The 20,560-nt window shown below is 35.0% G+C and overlaps 4 protein-coding genes and 1 long non-coding RNA gene across 24 annotated transcripts; all 5 read left to right on the top strand.

The window, feature by feature from the left end:
* Positions 1 to 2,217: 2,217 nt before the first annotated feature.
* LOC110904328 (zinc finger A20 and AN1 domain-containing stress-associated protein 5) lies at positions 2,218 to 3,014 on the top strand. Its single transcript, XM_022150172.2, has one exon. The coding sequence runs from the start codon at positions 2,328 to 2,330 to the stop codon at positions 2,784 to 2,786; it is 459 nt and encodes a 152-aa protein (XP_022005864.1). The 5' UTR covers positions 2,218 to 2,327; the 3' UTR covers positions 2,787 to 3,014.
* Positions 3,015 to 3,394: 380 nt separating this feature from the next.
* LOC110907586 lies at positions 3,395 to 4,536 on the top strand. Its single transcript, XM_022152546.1, has 2 exons — positions 3,395 to 3,457; positions 3,724 to 4,536. Exons 1-2 carry the CDS (start codon positions 3,395 to 3,397, stop codon positions 4,534 to 4,536), a joined length of 876 nt encoding a protein of 291 aa, XP_022008238.1.
* A 517-nt stretch (positions 4,537 to 5,053) lies between these two features.
* LOC110907585 lies at positions 5,054 to 5,949 on the top strand. The gene is made up of 2 exons (XM_022152545.1): positions 5,054 to 5,219; positions 5,348 to 5,949. Exons 1-2 carry the CDS (start codon positions 5,054 to 5,056, stop codon positions 5,947 to 5,949), a joined length of 768 nt encoding a protein of 255 aa, XP_022008237.1.
* Positions 5,950 to 9,963: 4,014 nt separating this feature from the next.
* Positions 9,964 to 13,042, top strand: LOC110904326 (UPS-like protein C36.10). The gene is made up of 3 exons (XM_022150171.2): positions 9,964 to 10,113; positions 11,232 to 11,602; positions 12,640 to 13,042. The coding sequence occupies exons 2-3, from the start codon at positions 11,259 to 11,261 to the stop codon at positions 12,857 to 12,859; spliced, it is 564 nt and encodes a 187-aa protein (XP_022005863.1). The 5' UTR covers positions 9,964 to 10,113; positions 11,232 to 11,258; the 3' UTR covers positions 12,860 to 13,042.
* Positions 13,043 to 13,804: 762 nt separating this feature from the next.
* LOC110904325 lies at positions 13,805 to 18,327 on the top strand. 20 transcript variants are annotated; one of them, XR_004879613.1, is made up of 11 exons: positions 13,805 to 14,123; positions 14,862 to 15,033; positions 15,105 to 15,158; positions 15,256 to 15,368; positions 15,425 to 15,983; positions 16,071 to 16,168; positions 16,321 to 16,431; positions 16,550 to 16,614; positions 16,699 to 16,784; positions 17,266 to 17,447; positions 17,944 to 18,327. It is a non-coding gene; the product is annotated as an uncharacterized LOC110904325 (long non-coding RNA). The 20 variants fall into 20 exon arrangements; XR_002572478.2 differs by lacking the exon at positions 15,105 to 15,158 and adding an exon at positions 14,741 to 14,777 and having other exon boundaries at positions 14,865 to 15,033; XR_002572476.2 differs by lacking the exon at positions 15,105 to 15,158 and adding an exon at positions 14,741 to 14,777.
* The last annotated feature ends 2,233 nt before the right edge of the window (positions 18,328 to 20,560 follow it).

The raw sequence follows: 20,560 nt of genomic DNA, 5'->3' as shown, positions 1-20,560 counted from the left end.
ACCGCCACAGCCAAATGGGGTGCCTCAATACCCCCAACACATTTATGTCAATTTGCCTCCGGCTATCATGACAATGTTACAGAAGATGGAGGATCGGTTACAACACTGAATAGACCACCACCACGTCCGTACTGAGAACCTTTTGCTACGGGTGATTTTGGGAGATAGACCGCCAGGCCCATCCGATACCAGTGTGTCGAGTGTATTCGAACGATCGACATCCACCGGCAGGGGGGTCAAGATTCACAGCCGTCAGGCGTTGGTCATGATATGCAGCCATCAAGCGCATGTTAAGATCCGGTGGTTTAGGATAGTTTGTTGTCGTTTTTGTATGTTGAAATTTTGATGTATTTGGATTTTGTTATGCATAAATAAACTTATTATCTAGTTAAATTTGCAGTTTTGGTTTTTTATATATGTGGTGTTTATTTACAATGTTTTGAATCATTGGTTTGTTACGTATAATGTATAATACAATATGGTACAATACGATACGGAACGTAATGATACAATACAATACGTGTGGAATGTTTAGAACTAGTACTGAAAAACATATACGATACATAACAATGCGATACAACACAATACGATATGGCACGATATGATACAATAATATATAAAACATATAAAACTAATATCCAGAAAAATAATAAACACCTACATTTGCCATCTTTGAACAACAAAAAAACATCTAGGTCGTACTATACGAGTCGTATATGACAGTTTGTGTTGTTTAAGGTTAACCCTATACAAATTACGTAGCTCTATACAAGTTGTATAGAAACGGTTAAACGTTCAAATAGACACTTCTGTATTCAAATAAATCGACTTTATTTTTTTAATTTTGAGTTAATTACTATTTTCGTCCCTGTGGTTTGTCGAAAATCACTATTTCAATCAAATAGTTTAAAAATTGCGATTTCAGTCCCTTTGGTTTCACTTTCATAACCATTTCAGTCCACCTCCGTTAACCCCGTCCATTTATTCTGTTAAGTACACGTGAATTGAGCATAATGCCCTTATTAATAAAAAACAAAAAGACATCTAAATGAGTTAATTATTGTTTTCGTCCCTGTGGTTTGTAAAAAATCACTATTTTAGTCCATGTGGTTTCACTTTCGTAACCATTTCAGTCCAGTCTCCTAACACTGTCTATTTTACAGTTAAGTTTTTAATGAAATACCTAAATTACTCCTGTGTTAATTAAATAAAAAACCATAGAAATTTAAAAGATTGTATTCTGGGACCCACTTGTTAAAACACAACCCCACGCTACCCCACCCCACTACATCCCTGCTCTCATTTCTGGCAAAAGTTTTCGGTCATCTTCTCCGACATCACAACCCCACCCTCTTAATGTCCGACGACCCATTACCCCACCCCAATTAATATCTTCCTAGCAGAATCAATTAACATAGTAACTTTGAAAAATAATGCTCACCTGGACATTTCTCTCATTCTAAAATCCAAAATTAAAATTTTTGAACCATATATGTAAATTTAGTGCAAGACTTCTACTTCTACTTCTACTGAAACGATGGTGGGTCGAACCCTAAAATCCAATTTAAGGCCATATGTCATACAACAATAAAATCATATAAATCCAATAATAAAATCATATAAGTCCATATTTAATTAACACAAGGGTAATTTTGGTATTTCATTAAAAACTTAACGGTAAAATAGACGGTGTTAGGAGACTGTACTGAAATGGTTACGAAAGTGAAACCATAGGAACTGAAATCGTATTTTTTAAACTAATGGACTGAAATCGTGATTTTTGACAAATCACAGGGACGAAAATAGTAATTAACTCATTTAGATATCTTTTTGTTTTTTATTAATAAGGGCATTATGGTCAATTCACGTGTACTTAACAGAATAAATGGATGGGGTTAACGGAGTTGGACTGAAATGGATACGAAAGTGAAACCACAGGGACTGAAATCGCAATTTTTAAACTAATGGACTGAAATATTGATTTTTAACAAACCACACGAACGAAAACTATAAAACAAGAAATGAAATAACACAATGATGACCAATTTGATGATTACTTTTATCCTTTAAGAGGTTGAAGCGAGAATAATTTCCTGGAAAGGCATTTTTCTTTTCAGTCCGTTTGCTGTTTGTCAGAAGTCAGAACCGATACAATTACACAAGGGGTATTACCGTCATATCATCATATTAAACACTTTCTTCAAACCTTTAAACTCATCCCATCCCATCCCCAACTCCTTCTCTCTCTAAAACCCCCCACTCTCTCTCTCTCTCTCTCTCTAAAACCTCTCTCTCTCTCTAAAACCTCTCTCTCGTCCTAATCAGCCATGGCTCATCAGAAGAGAGAGAAAGAAGAAACCGAGCTCAAGGTTTCTGAAACCTTATCCTTATGCTCACCTCCGATCAATATCTCCGCCACAGATGACCGTAGATCGGATCTGAAGAACAACGCTGACGTCAGCAACGTTATCGTTGACTTTAGACCTAACTCCGCTTCTTCGCCGGAAAATCCAGATCTGTCTCGTAAACGACGCCTGGAGGCGTCGGAGCCGGTGAGCGAGAGTTCCGGCGACGGTTTCAAGCGGCAGCGCGTGGTGAATCGGTGCTCCGGTTGCAAGAAGAAAGTCGGATTGATCGGATTCACGTGTCGTTGCGGCGAGATGTTCTGCTCCGAACACCGTTACTCCGATCGACATGACTGCAGTTACGACTACAAAGCCGCAGGACGTGAAGCTATCGCTCGTGAAAATCCAGTTGTTCGAGCTGCGAAGATTCTCAAGGTCTAAAAACACGATCAATTAACAAATTCATATCATGTTTTCGCATCTCCGATTGTATAAATTTGGCGCCAAGCGTAAGAAACGGAAAACTTGTATGATGAAGTATGAAGGATTCCGGTGGGGAAGAGGAGGGGGTGGTTGTGAAATTTGGTGAAAGTTGAGGGTGCTTGTTGTTAATTTGATTAACTATGTTTAGTGGAACTTTTTTATGATTTAGGTTGCTGATTATTATTTTATTGAATTTTATATTTAACATTTCGCTCTCAAAATCAGGCTGGCAAAATGGAAAATTAATTAATTAATAAATGAAATGAAAGAAAATGAGAAAAATGTCAGAATAAGGATAACATATCCCATGGTGGATGGACCAACCTTTCCTGCAAAGTATTTTGGAAATGTGGTTGTCAGATGCCGCAAATTATTGATGAAGCAACATTTATCAAGTTTTTTTTAAGCCCATAAATTAGTTTTTAACTTTTTATAATTATTTTATGTTAATAAAGTTAATTCTTGGTTGTTGAAAGGTGAAGTCTTATCACAATAAGGCATCAAATGGCATCGATGTTAACAATAGATATCAATCTCTTTAACTTTATATGATATGATTTTATGTAATGGCTTCGATGTTAACAAGGCATAGAAAAGAGAAGATAAAGAAGGGTATATATTTTTCTTTTGTTGGTATTTTTTTTATTTATACGTCATTGTATACGTCAATTCGTAAGTTCAATTTAGCTTCACAAATCGTGATCGTAATTCACGGTATCGAATGTATAAAACATGTGTCACTTTTTTACCTTTTCGAGATCGTATTCGTGTATGTGAGCACATCAAGTTATGTATTTTTGGAGAATATTTTAGAACTGTTCTACGGATTTTAGTATTTACTAATATTTCTGTTTTCATCTTCATAATTTCATACTCTATATTTTTATATACAAAGATACGAGACAGGGGAAATATCGAGGAGCCTTTATGCGAGAAGTTCCCGGCCCTGTTTCAGTTGGAGAGATACAAAAACGTTTTAATCAAGGAGCGGGTGGTGGATGGTCCTAATGGTTTGGAGCTGAAGTTTCTGTGGATCAGGTTACCTTCGGTGGCTGCCGAGATATCCGAGTTAAACATCCTATCTGATGCTATTGTTCGATATGAATTTGGGTTGGGTGCTTACAAATGGGATTGGATCTTGGACAGCTCCGGTAGATTCTCGGTGAGCAGTGTTAAGGAGAAGACGCAACGTTTAATGTTTTCAGATCTTCGGCTGGATTTTGAATGGAATAATTGGTCCCCCATCAAGGTAAATTTTTTAGTTTGGAGACTAATTCAAGATAAGCTTCCGACCAATGCGGCTTTGAATAGAAGAAATGTCATAATAGAAGATAATCGTTGTAAAATGTGCGGTGATGAGGAAGAGTCTGCTTTTCATCTTTTCGCCTCATGCCGTATTGCGGAGCAAATTTGGGAGTTCATAACTCGGTGGTGCAGAATAAAACAAGTTCCTGTTTTGGAGTTGAAAGACTTGGCAAATATACATAAATGCAACAGAGGATCACATAGGTGGAAGAAAACGGTTAACTTGGTAACACAAGCGACCATATGGGTGATCTGGAGAAGCCGAAACGAGGCGGTATTTGAAGGAAAGCAACCCTATGTTAATAGGATGAAGGAAGAAATCAAGATGTTCGGGTATATGTGGCTGAAAAGTAGAGTTAAAGCGCTAATATTTCATGGGATAACTGGTGTAATTTCGATTTAATTAGTCTTGGGGTATGATAGTTTACATGGGTGTATGAACTTTTGGTGATACATCTGGCTAACAGTTGGTTATCCAGATGGTATGAATAAAATTTTGTTGATCTTTCTTAAAAAAAAGATACGAGACAGGCCAATACTCCATGGGTCAACGTTTTGTACTTCTTTTGATTAACTATGAAAAAAAGCAACAATAAGAACGAAGGGTATGGGGTCCGTCCTCCCCCGTCGTCGCCGTCCCGGATCGTCCCACACCGCCCCCTCCCACCCCGTCGAGTCGGTGCTGTCCTCTCCCGGACGCTGGAGACGAGCCAAAAAGTTGTGGGGCCCTTCAATTATGCCGTTGATATAACGGCTACTTTAAAAAAAATTCATTTAATTTAAAACCTATATAAATACCCACACATTTAATCATTTTTATACAAAAATTCACCCACTTTCTCCAAACAACTCCCTTTACACACCATTTTTATACAAAAATTCACCCACATTCTCACATAATCTTCTCTAAAAAATACACGATGTCATCTTCCTCTTCATCGGGTTCGACGAACACCATGGAAACCGTAAAATATTTTATAAACAAGGTGGTAGAGACGACACAACTAATTCTGGAAGAAGAAGAGGAGGAGGAGGTTTCGTCACAACCACTAAACAGGAACCCACACATCGAGCGAGACCAAGAAAGTTAGTTATATTTCTATTCTTATATTTTTATTCTTATGTTTTTAGTCTTATATTTTTATTCCTATTTTTATAGTGTTACATTATATTTTTATTTATAAGTTGTATATATATATTTTTTTATCTTGTAGGTGCTCACCAAAGATTAGTCGCCGATTTCTTTGCCGACGAGCCGTTGTACTCGGAAGCTATTTTTAGACGCCGTTTCAGAATGAGTCGTCGATTTTTCTTACGTATAGCCGACGATTTAGCCGCTTATGACCCGTTTTTTACCTTGCGACCCGATGTTAGAGGCAAAATGGGCTTCACCACCTTACAGAAATGCACTGCGGCGCTTCGTCAACTAGCTTATGGGACGGCAGCCGATGCTTGGGACGAATACTTAAAGCTGTCCGAAAGAACTGCTAGAGAATGTTTATACAAGTTTTGCAAATTTGTGGTGAGGCTCTACAGCCAAAAATATTTGCGAAAACCGAATTACAATGACGTCCAAAATTTGTATCAACACCACCAAGCAAGGCACGGTTTTCCAGGCATGCTCGGGAGCATTGATTGCATGCATTGGCCATGGCGGAATTGTCCTACCGCTTGGCGAGGAATGTATACGCGAGGCGATCAGGGACATCCAACAATAATTCTAGAAGCTGTTGCGTTTCAAGACCTATGGATTTGGCATGCTTTCTTTGGGATTCCTGGTTCGAATAACGACATCAACGTTCTACAAAATTCCTAGGTTTTTGACGATGTTATAAAAGGGATCGGTCCTGATACGAGGTTTACGGTTTCGGGAGTGGAGTATAGACGCGGGTATTATCTTGCCGATGGAATATACCCACAGTACTCTACAATTGTTAAAATGGTTAGGCATCCTCCAAATGAAAAAAGAAAGAAATTTGCCAAGTTTTAAGAAGCGCCTAGAAAAGATATTGAACGGTGTTTTGGGGTTCTCCAACAAAGATGACATATTATTGAAAACCTAGCACACGCTTTTACACCCAAAAAGTTGCGATACTGTATGCATGCTTGTATTCTGCTGCATAACATGATCCTCGAAGACGAAGGACATGCAATTTGTGAGTATGACGAGAATGTGGTGGAGCAGAATAATGTTCCGGTTAGCGGAGAACAACAAGATTTAAACAGGTTCTCGTTACATAACGATTTCACACATGCCAATCTTCAATCGGACTTGATCGATCACATTTGGAATCTCGGAGAAAACAACGAGTAGCTTTAGGATTTTTTTAATGTAACTTTAGGTTTTTATTTAAATTTAAATGTAAGTTTTTTATTTTTTTTTTACTTTGTTTTAATTAAATCAAAAAAATAGGGGAGGACCATCCACCACACCCTTGGGTAGTCCCCAAGGGGATGGTCCTCCACCTTTGCTTAGTTGGTGCCTACGTGGCGGATGGTCCCTTTGGGGACTATCCTCACCATACCTCATGGTCTAACTATCCAGTGAAATTCAATGACGGACCACTAGAGTTTCATCGTGCCACGAGCGGGACTACCCAATCATATCTATCTCCTCTAGACATATGCCTATACACCAATTCAGGAGGAAACCCAATAAATATAGGAAAACCCCCTTGTGAGGATAGTCATCCTCTAGAGCCTTAATGTGGGGCTAAACCACTTGGTAGGTGCACTTATTTTTTAAAGAAGAGGTCACATGGTCAAACCTAAGCAAAGCGAAGTGCATTTTATGATTATCGGTGTAAAGTAGAGTTGGATAAGATTTGTTGTTCGAAAAAAAGTTAGCCTGAGGGGTGGCTGGTTCGGGTATGTGTCACTCACCGGCATTGTATTGTTTGTACGGGTCGTTTTTAAAGATGGAGTGATAAACATTCTTGTATGGATTCATTATGGTGAAGAATGACAAAAAATAGGATGAAAAAGTATATAGCGATAGTGATTTTATAGATTTAATTAATATTTTTTATAAACGTCTTCAACGATTGGCACACCATCCAACAAACCAATGGTAACCTTCACCATCCCACGTCCGCTATCACCTTCACGCCCATGCCCCTCTCCCCATCTTTGACGGTGTGCCGTGCCCCTCGTGCTATGGCACTCCTTTGATCCCCACAACACATAACCTTAGGAAAATAATGAAGTCAAAATCGTTATTTTTAAAATATCAAACCTAGGAATTATAAAAAAAAAGGCTTGGTGATGGTATATTTAAAGAGGCTAGGAGTTGGTTACAAAGTGCAAATTTTCTAAAAATTGTAGAAAGTCATAAAACACCATAATGTCAACCATAAAACACACTAAAAACTCATAAATAACATAATGAAGATTACTAAAACGTCATATATGTGGGCTTTGTGTTGTGCTTTAGAGGATAAGGCTTTGATTATGGAATGACAATCAATATTGTGTTTTATGTTGATTAGTATGTTGTGTTTTATATTTATAGTTCTACGATAATTTGTTTGAAGTTTTTATGCACTATTAGGGTTTGAATATGATATTTTAATTTTTAGCAATCTTCACTCTGTTATTTGTGGGTTTTAGGTGTGTTTTATGGCTTAAATTATGATATTTTATGACTTTTTACACTTTTTATGAAATTTTGACTTTGTAGCCGAACCCACCTATTTAAAGATACCGATTTTGTTATGCTACACATAATTATTGAACATACTAATTGTCATTTCGAATCTAACCAAAATAACGTAGGGTTGTAACTATTTAAGATTATGTAATCAAATAAATATTGGCACATTATTTTCGTTAGAATTCTAGAACATTAAACTAATATTGAGTGCCCAAAACCAACGGGTAGCCCACTTAGTAGATATTTATGTGCATTAGAGGGGGTCATAGATTTACACCTAGACAATAGATAAAAGTGTAATTTAAATTTGTTGGTGTAATTTTATAGTAGGACTAACATTCGGCATTAAAGAAAATAAAAATATATTGAGTGCCTAACAACTTTTTTTTTTCTTCTGATTGTTTGCATTATTACAAAAAACTAATTAATTAATTATTTGTTTTTTATAATTTTTTCGCTCCCACACGTTATATATATTGAAGTAACTAGGTTAGTTCCCCGTGTATTACACGGGTTGAACAATTTAAACTATATAATAAATATTTCTTGTAAATGCAAAACAAAGACGAAGATATTTATATGCTAGATTGACATAAATGAGTTAATATAAATGTAATGTTATATGATTAATAGTAAAAAAAAATAATGTTTTAAAAAATATATGCATTGCATGGTTAAATAATAATTGAATAAAGTATAATGTAATTTGTTAACATATGGAATTGTCAAGATATGTATTTAAGAAAATGAACATTCACGTGGCAATTATAAATTTAGTTAAGTTTATTTTTTAAACATTTACCACCTATTTATTTTAATACTATAAGTAACAATCAAGGTAAAAAAGCCCTAAAAACATTTTCTAATACCATTAATATTACACGGTAAATTTGCTTCAAGTTAAATGAAGGCCACAAGAGGTCAAGACCCAATAACTGATTATTCGAATATCTTGAAGTCATCATCTCCTCCTCCTTCATGTGCATAACCAAAAGCGATGTAGAGTCGTTGCAGCTTATCAGAAAATTCTCGTATCGTTTCTTTACTCGGAAATAAAAACAAAAGTGGTTAAACATGGAAAAGTAATAATAATTGTCATTGGGGGTGAGTTAAACATACCCTCTTATTACATGTCATACCCTCTTTCTAAAAAAAATCATTTTAAAAGTTGTCAAATTTCCCCCTAAAAGATCTTAATTTTTAATAGGTTTTGTTAAAATTAAAATAAAAATCTTTGAAAAGATGACACAACTTTGATTATAAAATTAGAATTTTCCTATATGTAAATAATGAATATTACTTGCATAACTTTGTCTATAAAATTAAGATTATTATGTAATGAATATAGAATTATAAATTACACAATTTTTGAAATAAAAAAGAGTCCATATAAACTCATACATGTTAATTGTTATGAGTCCGGTAATAGTTTAATATATATAACTAATAAAACAACAGTAGTTAAACATGGAAAAATATGTTCGCTTATATTTTTACATTATATATGTTTATTTTATTATCATTGTAATACTCACAATTGGCATATTAAATTTAATTTAATCAATCCGAACACATTATTATTATTCATTATTCATTAATAGTTATAAAGCAAAGATAGGGAATAAAAATATAGAAAGAGTAAAAAATATTAAAGAGATAAAATTCATCCGAAAAATTCTAACTTAAAGTTTTAGGATTGGTTGTAACACATGAATTAATTATTTAGATTAACCAATTACAAAACATGATTGTTTTCGTTGGTAAATTAATTATCTTTTATTAGAGAGGGCATGAGGAAGTGACATGTGTCCTCAAACAGGTTTCTTTTATTATATAGTATAGATGAGTCTTCCAATATTACTTCAATTAGTCCTCGTGTTTCTCGTATACCGCAAATAGAGCCATTGCGACGCCCTTCAAAGGGGCTGTTCCTCTAGGTGGATGTTTATAGGGAAACTAAAAGAAGTGACAAACCGGAAGGCCACCGATTCAAACGAATTTCGATTGAACTTATTCTACTAGCATTAGTATCGGACCGTAAAAAAGTAAAAAAAAAATCAATGATTTGGTGGTGTTATTAGTTTGTTACTTTGACGTCAACTCGGCCCATGTGCATTATCGGCTCATTAAGGCCCAAAAATTTGGCCCATAATTAAAAACCCCCGATGAGATTTCTCCGACACGTGGAATACCGTAAGCGGAGCCCCCACTAATATTTTCAGTATTTTCCTCCTTGATCCCAATCCTCTTTCTCTCACACTCTCCTTCCCAGCCGGCTTCGATTTATGAAACAAAGCGCGCCGATCTTGTTCATCCGTTATTTTTCAGGTAAATCAGTTTGTGCGTATAATGCATTTATCATTGATTGTAAATCCTTTGCAATTAGGTTTACGGATCGTGTTTTTATACTGTTGGTTGATTATCATATCTATATCTTCAATCCGACGATGATTTGTGTTTTTATTGTATTGTTTTCGCTGAATAATTATATGATTCGTTATGCTGTTTGCTTGATCTGGCGATGTATAAATTATTATCATCAGGTTATGTAGTAGTCAAACTCGTAAAGCAAGTCAACATGTTTTGTTGCTGAGCCACGATTTCTTGCTGAATAAGTTATTTTGGGGCTGGTACCATCATATATAGTTATCATTTATCAAGTATTTTTAGTTTTTTAGTTTTTTTTTTTTTTTAATAATTTGATTTCTATTTCTGATTAATTAGGGCTAGATTTTATTATTAATGCATCAGTTTAGTGCTTCATTGCCAGAAGTAATTACTGACTGTTCAATTTTTTTTTTTTTTTTTTTTTTGTAATTTTATCTATTGACTGTTTATATTTGTTGATTTTTTATTTGGTCATGCTTTAGTGAATTATACTCAATTTAGTGTTTTTGAGCTGAGTTTTACATGTTCTTGGTTCATATAGTTCAAATTTGTCTTCACGTTTGTCGTGCTTAGTGATCTGTGACTAGATTAGTTAATTACATATGTTCAGTCATCAATGAATTGAGAATGACACAATTAGCATGTTTTAAGTGATTTCTGATTGGTTCGTAGAATTCTTTGTTTCTTCTATATTTGTTGGTTTCTGAATATTTTTATTTTAGTTTTAAGTGTTGATGGTCGGTTACTATTTGTTATGGGTTGAAGGTTGATTTCGGGTTACTGATTGATAGTGCTAGGCTGCTAGTACTATTTACAGTTTTCCAGTCTACAACTTGTCAACTTGGGCTGCTTGTTTAATTATGTTAATGAATATAAATTGTTGCTTTCAGTATAGAGTTCATACCTATAACTCAAGATCAATAAGCGCACACAATGTTTTCTGGTTTCTTAGTAACTGCACCTGGTTTTTGAATTTAGACAACCTGATATAATATCATTTTGTGTTTACTTTAGCTCCATTATAAAAAGCTATTTTAACGTTCGATAACTTTATCTAGGTAAAAACAAGCAACTAAAACTGCAAAATGGTCAAAGCATACTCACAAGAGCATACATACAAGCACCCATGGGAACGAGTCACATCTGCATCATGGCGCAAGTTTGCTGACCCAGAGAACAAACACACCTTATCACACATCTTACAAGTCGACACCTTGAACCACAAGCTTGAACCTGAATCTGGTAAGCTCTACACTACTCGAGCCATCACCATCCATGCTCCTGGCCCATGGTTCCTCCGCAAGATCGTGGGTCAAGATATTTGCCATTGTGTTGAGTCAACTGTTGTTGATGCCAAAACCCGGTCAATGCAACTTGCTACCAAGAACATTAGTCTTGAAAAATACATTGAAGTGGAGGAAAAGATCAGGTATGATTTGACTTGGCAAAACAAGAGGTTGAATTAGGTTGGGTTACACGTTAAATTGGGTTAATTCAAAACGTTTGATTTTAATTAGGCGTCTAAGGCTAGAGTTTGGCTCATGTAAGCTCAAGCTCGACTTGTTTCGAGCTCTATTTCTAAAGTTCAAACTTGGCTCTTGAGTAGTTTTCCAAGCTTCGAGACTGGCTCGCGCTTGGCTCTTTATTATTAATTAATAATTTCTATATATTCATAATTAGTTATTGTGTATATATGAATTATAGTTTTTATATAACATAATATATATTAATTAGTTATTTTTATTTGCCTTAATTCTATACATAATATTTATTATTATGTAAAAATATATTTAATCAAACTTTTTTATTTAATAGGCTCGTTTAGGCTCGCGAGCCTCTGCCTGACCTCGATAAGTGACGCTCGGGCTCGTTTATTAAACAAGTTTATTTTTAGGCTTGAGATTTGGCTTGGACTGGTTTAAGCTCGGCCTGATTTGAGCTTTTAGCGAGTCGACCTCGTGTAGCTCACGAGCGACTTGGCTCGTTTACACTCCTAATTATAACTCGTGGGTCAATTTGGGTTTGGGCCTACCTCTTACATTTTTTTAATTATTTTTGTTAACAGATAATGTATTCTACATGATTTAAAAGTTCCTTTAGAATAAAATGATTTTGGATTTTTGGACCCTGTATGTACTTTGACACACTAACTTTTGACCCGTTTCTCTTTTAAGCAATATATGTGTTACTCTTTTACCGGTTATTAAACAGATACAAATTGGTAATTTTATGTGCGGATCTAAGTGAGTCTTGCCAGGCGGGCCTCCAACATTTCTTTGAACTTTGTGTATTAAATACTTTATTATTGGTTAATTTTTTTTTTTAAATTAAACGAATCTTGTTCAAGTATTTGAATACACATGAGATGACTTTCAACACGTTGGCCCCGTACCACGTCTAGCCGATATGCATTTTTTTTGTTTCTTTTGTATTTTAGTCGTTTGACGAGTTGAAACTCATGTGTAGGTATGACCCACACCCTGAGAACCCCAATGAATGGACAATTTGCAGGCAGGAGACGCGGATAAGGATAAAGCCATTGTCGACCCTGGCGTCGATGGCTGAGAAGATAGAACAAAAATGTGTTGAAAAGTTTCAGCAGAACAGTGCCAAGGGTAGGCAGGTGATGGAGAGGATGTGTAAATACTTGGAAGCTGAATCTTCTTCCAGGGGCATTTCTGTCTAGTTATAGTTTTTTTTTTTTTGTTTTTTCTTTTTCTTATATTTGTATCGAAGATGCTGATACATATAAAAAATCATAGTTAAACCTAACTCTTTAAGGTTTGAATAATGTATCTATGCTAGCGAGTTTCTGTTACATTTTTCTTATAAACAATTTAAGTCGAAGCAAACCCGCTTGTTTAAGATTTATATAGTTTAGTTTATGGTTTTCAAAATCCGGTTTTAACATTTGTAACGTCCATGTTCTCATAGACCAATTATTTTTTGTATATTTATCTATTCAAGTTCTGACAGACATAAGCATACTGGTTACAGTACTTAAGATTTGGAAGTTTTTAAATTTTGGGTACAAGTTTATATCAACATATACATTCAGGCCATGCCCCGAGCCGTGGATCCAATTGATTCATCAAAGTCATCAACGATGTGGTGTGGCTTTTGCAACTTTTGGGCGTGTACACCGCACCGACTTAGTGTTGAAGAAGCAAGCGTGGTTTTAACCTTCCATGAACGCGCAAAGGGGAAAGTGTGACGTCGATGTGGTGACTTTGTGCCTGAGGTGGCTCTGATGTGTGGTGGTGGCCACGCCCTGGGCGTGGACCAATACACATGGTCTGATAAACCAATTGAGTTTGGGCTGTATAATTGGGTTTATTCACAATCAGGCAGAATGAGATTCATAATCTCATTAGTGAACATTCATACTTTCTATTTCCTTATTATGAAGCTCCAGGAACTCACCGCAGGAGGTTTCACAGGTTGTCCCACACTTTTATACCACGTAATCTATATATATTAATAAATGAGATGATTTGGGCCATTTGTCATTGAATGATGTAGCAATTTTGCTGATGTGGCATTCTATGGTTGAGTAGAAGGTGATTTTGGGAGGGAATCAATATTACATAAACTACACAAATTTGGACGCGGGATCCGGAAAACTACGGGTTGGGTCGGGCTTTTGATTTTGGATCCTTTATATTGCTTCTGACTCCTATCTTCTTTCTCACGCTTCATTCCAAACCCTAAATCATTCTTTTAGCCGCTTCACTCTACATCCTCTTCAAATCAAACTTGGATCCATGGATTATTTTCAATGAAGAATCTAACTGATGTTGGTAATCGTATTCAAAGATTTTCTTTTTCTTCCACCGGAATATCCATTGATTCTTCTTCCGTCGCCGGCGCCGCTCTCCGGCCCTCTGATTCGCCTCTTGTGATCGGACAAGAAGGAAACATCGAATCGCTGGTTAAATCCATGTATGAAGGTATTAGTGTTTGGATTTGTTGTAATGATGTGTTTTTGTTTGACCTAATTTTAGTTTATGCGATTGTTGATTGAGTATGATTATGATTAGAGTAGCTCGACCTGTTAACATTGCGAATGTTTATGAATTATATGTTACAATTTTTAATGTGTGATAATTATTTGATTAATTTGAAGTATTGTGGTTACTGTGTCAGGAGTTTTATGCAATTGTATGTTAATAGTTGTAGATATTGAGTATATAGAGATAAAGAGGGTTTTTTTTTTATGCTGGTTAATGTGTTAGCCTAATATAATTTACCTTTGACTATTATAATCTATTATTCATCCAGGTTACATCAGAATTATACTCTATATTCGATTTGAATTCATTATACTGCCTATGGCATTTGCCAAATTTTTTCGTATGCAATTTTCATAACTATTGTATGCTAATAAAATAAAAAAACATGTTTTGAAATATTATTTTGTTTTATAATTGTTTTGCTGGAATCTCGGTCCATAATTTCAATTTTAGTCTGTTGGATGATGATTTGATGAGTTTTAAAGGCTGTGATGATCAATTTGAATGCGTTTGAGTGAAATTGGGCAAAGATGAGATCGTCCGCATCTTGGCAGGGCAACCCGGATGGTCATGTGGTTTCACATGACAATCGTAAGTATGCAGCCATGGCGGATTTATCCACTCTGTTTGATTGTTTACAATATGAGCCTCATAATCGTTTTGTAACATCCACAGCAGTATTGGTATACATCTGTTATTTGAGATGAGGACGGCGGAGCTGTGGCGTCGTCTTCTCAGTATCGTTGATTGGTCTACCCATACCTACAAAACAGAAGACAAGGAATCCGGTGAGACAACGCAAACTAGGGTTCTGGCGAAACTTTAGTTACCTCCAACAAGAATTTTGGTAAGCCTCAATTCAATTGTACACATTAAATAGCTAAAAACTAACACTTTTAAGTGATATATTTAAAAAAGGCTCGGTTTTTCCTTCAACAACATGTATCTCGGGTTAGGGATTCTCATTAAATGGTAAAGATTGCTTCTTTAGGATGCTACTTAAGTTTAGTAATTTTGAGCTTTTTTGTATTATTTATGTTTTTTAATCATTGTTTCTTTTGAACTTTAGGAAATTTGTCACATAGATTTGAAGCTTGAGAACACTCTCTTATCTGCATGGTTTTGTCTGTTCGTGCCGATGATCAAACCCGTTTGCCTAATTTGCCATGGCGGCTTCTTCAGGTATGAATTTCTTGATTAAACTATGGCTTGGCAGCAAGATTGACCCTACTTTTTAGGCTTTCAAAGCAGCAGATTCCCCAAATTCAAGGTCAAGTAGATCCTGAATCCGCCGGGAAAGTTTGATGTGAAGTATGGTAAATACGCTGGTATATTCGGGCTGTTATATGTAGGTATTGACAGCGGGATGATTGATGATTGCAGCTGATCATTAGAGCTCATGGTACATTTCATTTTACTTTTTGATATTTTTTTTAACTTTGTATAAGTGTTTTTTTTATTTTGCAATGTTATAGTTCGCTTCAGATTACTCTATTATAAATAATCATAGTCTGAGTTGTGATTTAAAATTGTTATTATACGGATGTGTGTGGATGTTCTTTGTGTTAGTTTTTTGCATATCCTTTGTTTTTAGTGGTCTTTTGAGAACAAAAGAATGCCTTTAATGTTTTATCCCATTCGTTCTCTGTTCGTTTCACACAAACGCCGCTGGTAAACCCTCTTCTATTGTTGCTCGCCGTTGTTATTTGAGTTGGAGACTAGCGTCGCCTCCGATCCGCCCTCTGTCGTCGATTAACAGATCATGGACCCCACAAAATCTTTGAAATCAATCGCAAGGTATGTATTTTTTTATTCGAAACAATCATTGGTAGCAAAATTTTTATAGTGTCTCATTCATTTTATTAAATTAATTCGATCATTTAGTCTAATTCACAGGGTTTTTCACCTGTTAAAGCCACATATTCATCGAGATGAAGTTGAAATGCAACAATTTGTCCTCACTCCAGTGTATACTTCATGTGGTAAACTCTGCAGTTCATTATTTTATTTTCGTTAAAGCTCTTTAGGTTTGATTTCAGTTTAGGTTAATTTGATATGTGTTTGCCTGTGGTTATCGCATGACTATTTTTATTCAGATATATTAACATTGTTGCTGAACATTTTTCAACTTTAGTTTGAATGCAGGGAGTTTAGAGAATCAATCCAAGGAAATGAACAATTCAATGCTTTAGAAGGTGGGATAGAGCTACTTCAACGTTTTGGCTGTATCTTTGCTTGAGCCCAGGTGCAACACCACAACTTTTCTACATATCAGTTACTTATATTGATAATAGTGATTTATAACTGATGTCGGCTTCTTTTTTATATTTATAAATGTTTATGTGACAAGTGTTTCTATGTAGATTTTAGATACGAACCCCAGCTGTTTTTTCATCTGCAGCAGCAAAGGTGGGAGCTTTTTAAGCAGGTAGTTGATCTTGAATTCTTGATTCATATTTTTGTTCTTCATTGCTAGCAGATTGACAATTTACATGTTTTTTTATCCTTTTAGCTTGGGACAAGAAATGAACAAATTCAATGCTTTAGGTGGGATAGAGCTACTTCAACTTTTTTGGCTGTATCTTTGCTTGAGCCCAGGTGAAAGACCACAACTTTTCTACATATTGGTGTCTATTTAATAATAAAGTTATATGATTTGTTATTTTTTAATTGTAGTTGTCAGTAAATATTAAAGCATTATTGCGATTACAACAGTTGATGGGGCTGGTGTTGGTTCAAATGTAGTACCGGTACCGAAAGTGGTCGGTACCGTAAAAATGGATCAATTTGGGTTAGGCATGAGCTCGGTACCGAACCAAAAAATACACATGTTTTTGGCTGAAGTTGGTATAAACGGAACCAGATAAATACTTGGTTGGCCTATTAACTATTAAGTAGTTTCTATATATGTGTGTTCCTTAATGAAAAAAAGTTGAATACTTAGGTTATATTATCCCTTAAAATAATGAAAACGATGAAATAGTGAAGGGAATTGTCTAAACTTCACATCACTTTAAGAAGTCCTTTTTTTGTCATTTATTCAAATTCTCATTCTCATGGGTATTTTTGATGTTTAAAGCTAGAAGATGGTCAAACGAAGCTGCAATCAAGATTGAAGTCAGATATATGAGTATATTTCTTGATTGATGGGGGTGTTTGGCTACTGGTGCAGATATATTGTATGATTCGTGGTCCCCTGCTATTACTGTGAGCTCTGTATGCATCAACATTCTCTCCATGCTATCAAGCTCTACTTCTAAGGTTTGTTTTTTAATCTGTTATCATGACTCCATTTGATTCAGATGTTGAAACCTTAAACTTTTAAAATGAATTTAAATACTCCCATCTTAAATCGTTATCATTGTTATTTATTGCAAATATTATTATTGTAATTTGTTCATTGCATGAGATCATGGTTTGTTGATACTTTTTTTTTACTTTCGTCTATTTAATCTGATATTTCGTTTTGTCACTAATATTTTAGTTGTCGAGAAAAGGCACTATATAATTTGCAAAAAATTTACAATTCTATACAAACTGTGGGAGTGCAATGCAAAAAGACCCGTAAATTTGGTTTTGCTTATGTTTATTCCGACAAATATGATGGAAAATTGTTTTTTTTTAACCGCACCACCAAAATAGTTGGGTGGCACCAGGGAAAACTTTAGGATTTTATGTATACATTTTCCCATTACTTTTCTAACGAGTTTTGGATTTATACTCTTTTAATGAATTTTAATCTGGTTATTAAGTATAGATAAGATCGGCAAAGGCAATTGGAAAATTAAGAGAGGAAATAAAGAAAGTGGGGCTTGATTTACAAAGGGTTATTTCCAGATGGCTTCATGAGAGAGAACAGAAAGTTAAAGTGGAGAATGCTCTAGACAATTTTATGAAGGTTGAACACGAGATTGAACAAATAGACGAGGAGACAAATCAACTTGACATTGAGATCAAGGTAATTAGGTGGAGGTTAAAACAAAGACAGGTTAGGTGACATATCTAATGTTTCCCTGGTTCTTTAGCAGAAAAGTAGTATTTTATTGTTATTTTGAAGGAGTCTTTTGTTTACGTTGGAATGTAGTGCCTATATAAAGGTTTTCTTGGTTAATGAATAAACATATCAGTCTTTCTTTGTTTACTCGCAATATTCTCTTTTCTTTTACTACTCAGCTTATATTTTTATACAAGAGTTTGTATTCCTGGTGTGTGTTTGATCTTGGGCGTAAACCAACACTTTACACAGATTCTTAACTTTCTAAGTGTACTCTTGATAGTCAATAGTTAGAGGTGCAGAATAGGCCAGTCAGTTGGGCTTACGGGCCAAAATTGGGTCGGGTCGACCCATCATCACTTATTGTCCATGTTTTTACAAATACACTTTAGACAACCATTTTATATAGTATAAAATACCAAATGAACATATTTCCAGTAAATGGGTCAAAATTGCCACCCCTTAATAAATTAATGAAAACTTCATGTTTACAGGCTTTTTGTGTTTAACTTATATACTTTACAGACACAAAATGTAACGTCAGCAATGGAAGCCTCAAGGAAATCAAAGATTGCATTTATAGCCTGTAGTTCAAAAGAAGAGGTTGTTCTATCTGTAATCAAAAGGGCTGTTGATTTTAATTTTTATGATGTTGAGGAATTGTTGCATCGGGTTCGAGTGGCAATGGAAGTAACTAATAGGTCATTCAAGTTCATGGTTAAAACTAAAATCCCACCACAAGAGTTGCTTGATGTGGTCTTTTGCATATGAGTATACAATAATTATTAACGTCAAAACACAAGAATCAAATGAAAGCTTAGCCACAAAGAAGGATGACTCAGGTGTGTAAATGTTTCATCAATGTTCATTTGGAAAAGTTCAAGAGTAATGTGTTACACGAGTATTAAAACTTCATGATCAAGTTGCAGTGTAAAGAGAACATAAAAGGCAATAAGCTTCACGTAAAGCATATTCATATACCTTTTTTCTGCGCCAGTCTTCTTTTCCTTTTATATGCAAATTAAACATGGCAAAACCGGTTGGTTGGTAAATGGGTCAAAACTTCATGTGACGGTCCGAGTTAGGGGAAACAACTGTCTTTCAACATTTCTTTTTGTATTTTTGTAAATAATTAATATATTGAATATGATTACAAAACCCTTTTTTTCTTAAAATAATAAGATAATTTCCTTTAGATAAAATATTTTTCGTATATTTTAAGCATTTCATTACATGTCAGGTGGCTTTTTTCCTGTTTAACCCGTTCCGTTTTAGCTAATCTTCTACATTCGGCCCTGTATCAATAAAATACAACATGAATTGACCCGTTTTCAGATACATGGGTTGAAATTGCCACTTTTATTAACTATTGGTGTCTTCTTTGCATGCCATATTGTATAGACGCCTTTAGTAACTGAAGGCGTATTATTGTCCAATTGGTTTAGGTGAAACATAATACATTTAGTGGGTGTTTTCATAAAGACAGTTCTCAGTATATGAAAGCTTATCTTCTTTTTATTAGTAGAATATTTAATTTACCTTCATCTTGGTTTTGGCTGCGGTTCACATAATGGAGTTGTTGAGTTGATTTGTATTCTGCATGAGTTAATTTGTATTCTGCAACAATAAAAGTCAAGTAGACGTTGTGGTGATGAAGTTTAAAAAGGTAATTTTGAATCATGAAAAAAATCTTCATTTGTTTGGTGCTTCTATTGTCACATGAAGTTCACTACAATTTCCATATTTTCCCTTACATCGTCCCCTTACAGACCACACATAGTTGAACAATTTCTTTACTTGACATGTTCCTTTTTTAATCTTAAATTTATAAATAGTGTTTCAAATAAAGTATAGGGTTGTGGACTTCATGTATCGGTCGGTTTCAAGTATATTGTTAATATACACAAGTTTTTCTTTGAGTAGAAGTTATTGCGTTAGTGCTACAGATATGAGCTTAACACGTTTATTTAAGGTATATGTCACCCAAATTCGGGATCGCCTCAGTTATCCACATCCCATACGTATTTCTATGTTTTTGGTGAGTTTCTTTTTAATATTTTCAATTGTCAGTTTTTTCAATTAAACTACCATACATGATAGAGAATAGTTAGTTCTGTGGTATTATATTAAGAGCTTATTACCTTTTATGTAAGAGCTGAATTTCTGAAACATATCTTTGGGTTACACCTTAGTGAAAACTTTCTTGGAGGTGAATTCCCAAACCAAAATCCACGTGTCGGTGAAGGGCTCGCCTCATGGGTCAAACAAAACCATTCTCTTGAGGTCAGTAAACTTTTTTGCTACGTATTTTTTTAAAGCATTTAAGTACACACACGCGTGTTAGCTAGGGTATAGGATGATTGGTGAAAAAGTGTTGGAA

The sequence above is a fragment of the Helianthus annuus genome, chromosome 14 (genome assembly GCF_002127325.2).
Source record: "Helianthus annuus cultivar XRQ/B chromosome 14, HanXRQr2.0-SUNRISE, whole genome shotgun sequence".
In the NCBI taxonomy this organism is placed as follows: domain Eukaryota; kingdom Viridiplantae; phylum Streptophyta; class Magnoliopsida; order Asterales; family Asteraceae; genus Helianthus; species Helianthus annuus.
The sequence above is the reverse complement of the archived record's forward strand: the minus strand, read 5'-3'. Positions and strand labels throughout refer to the sequence as shown.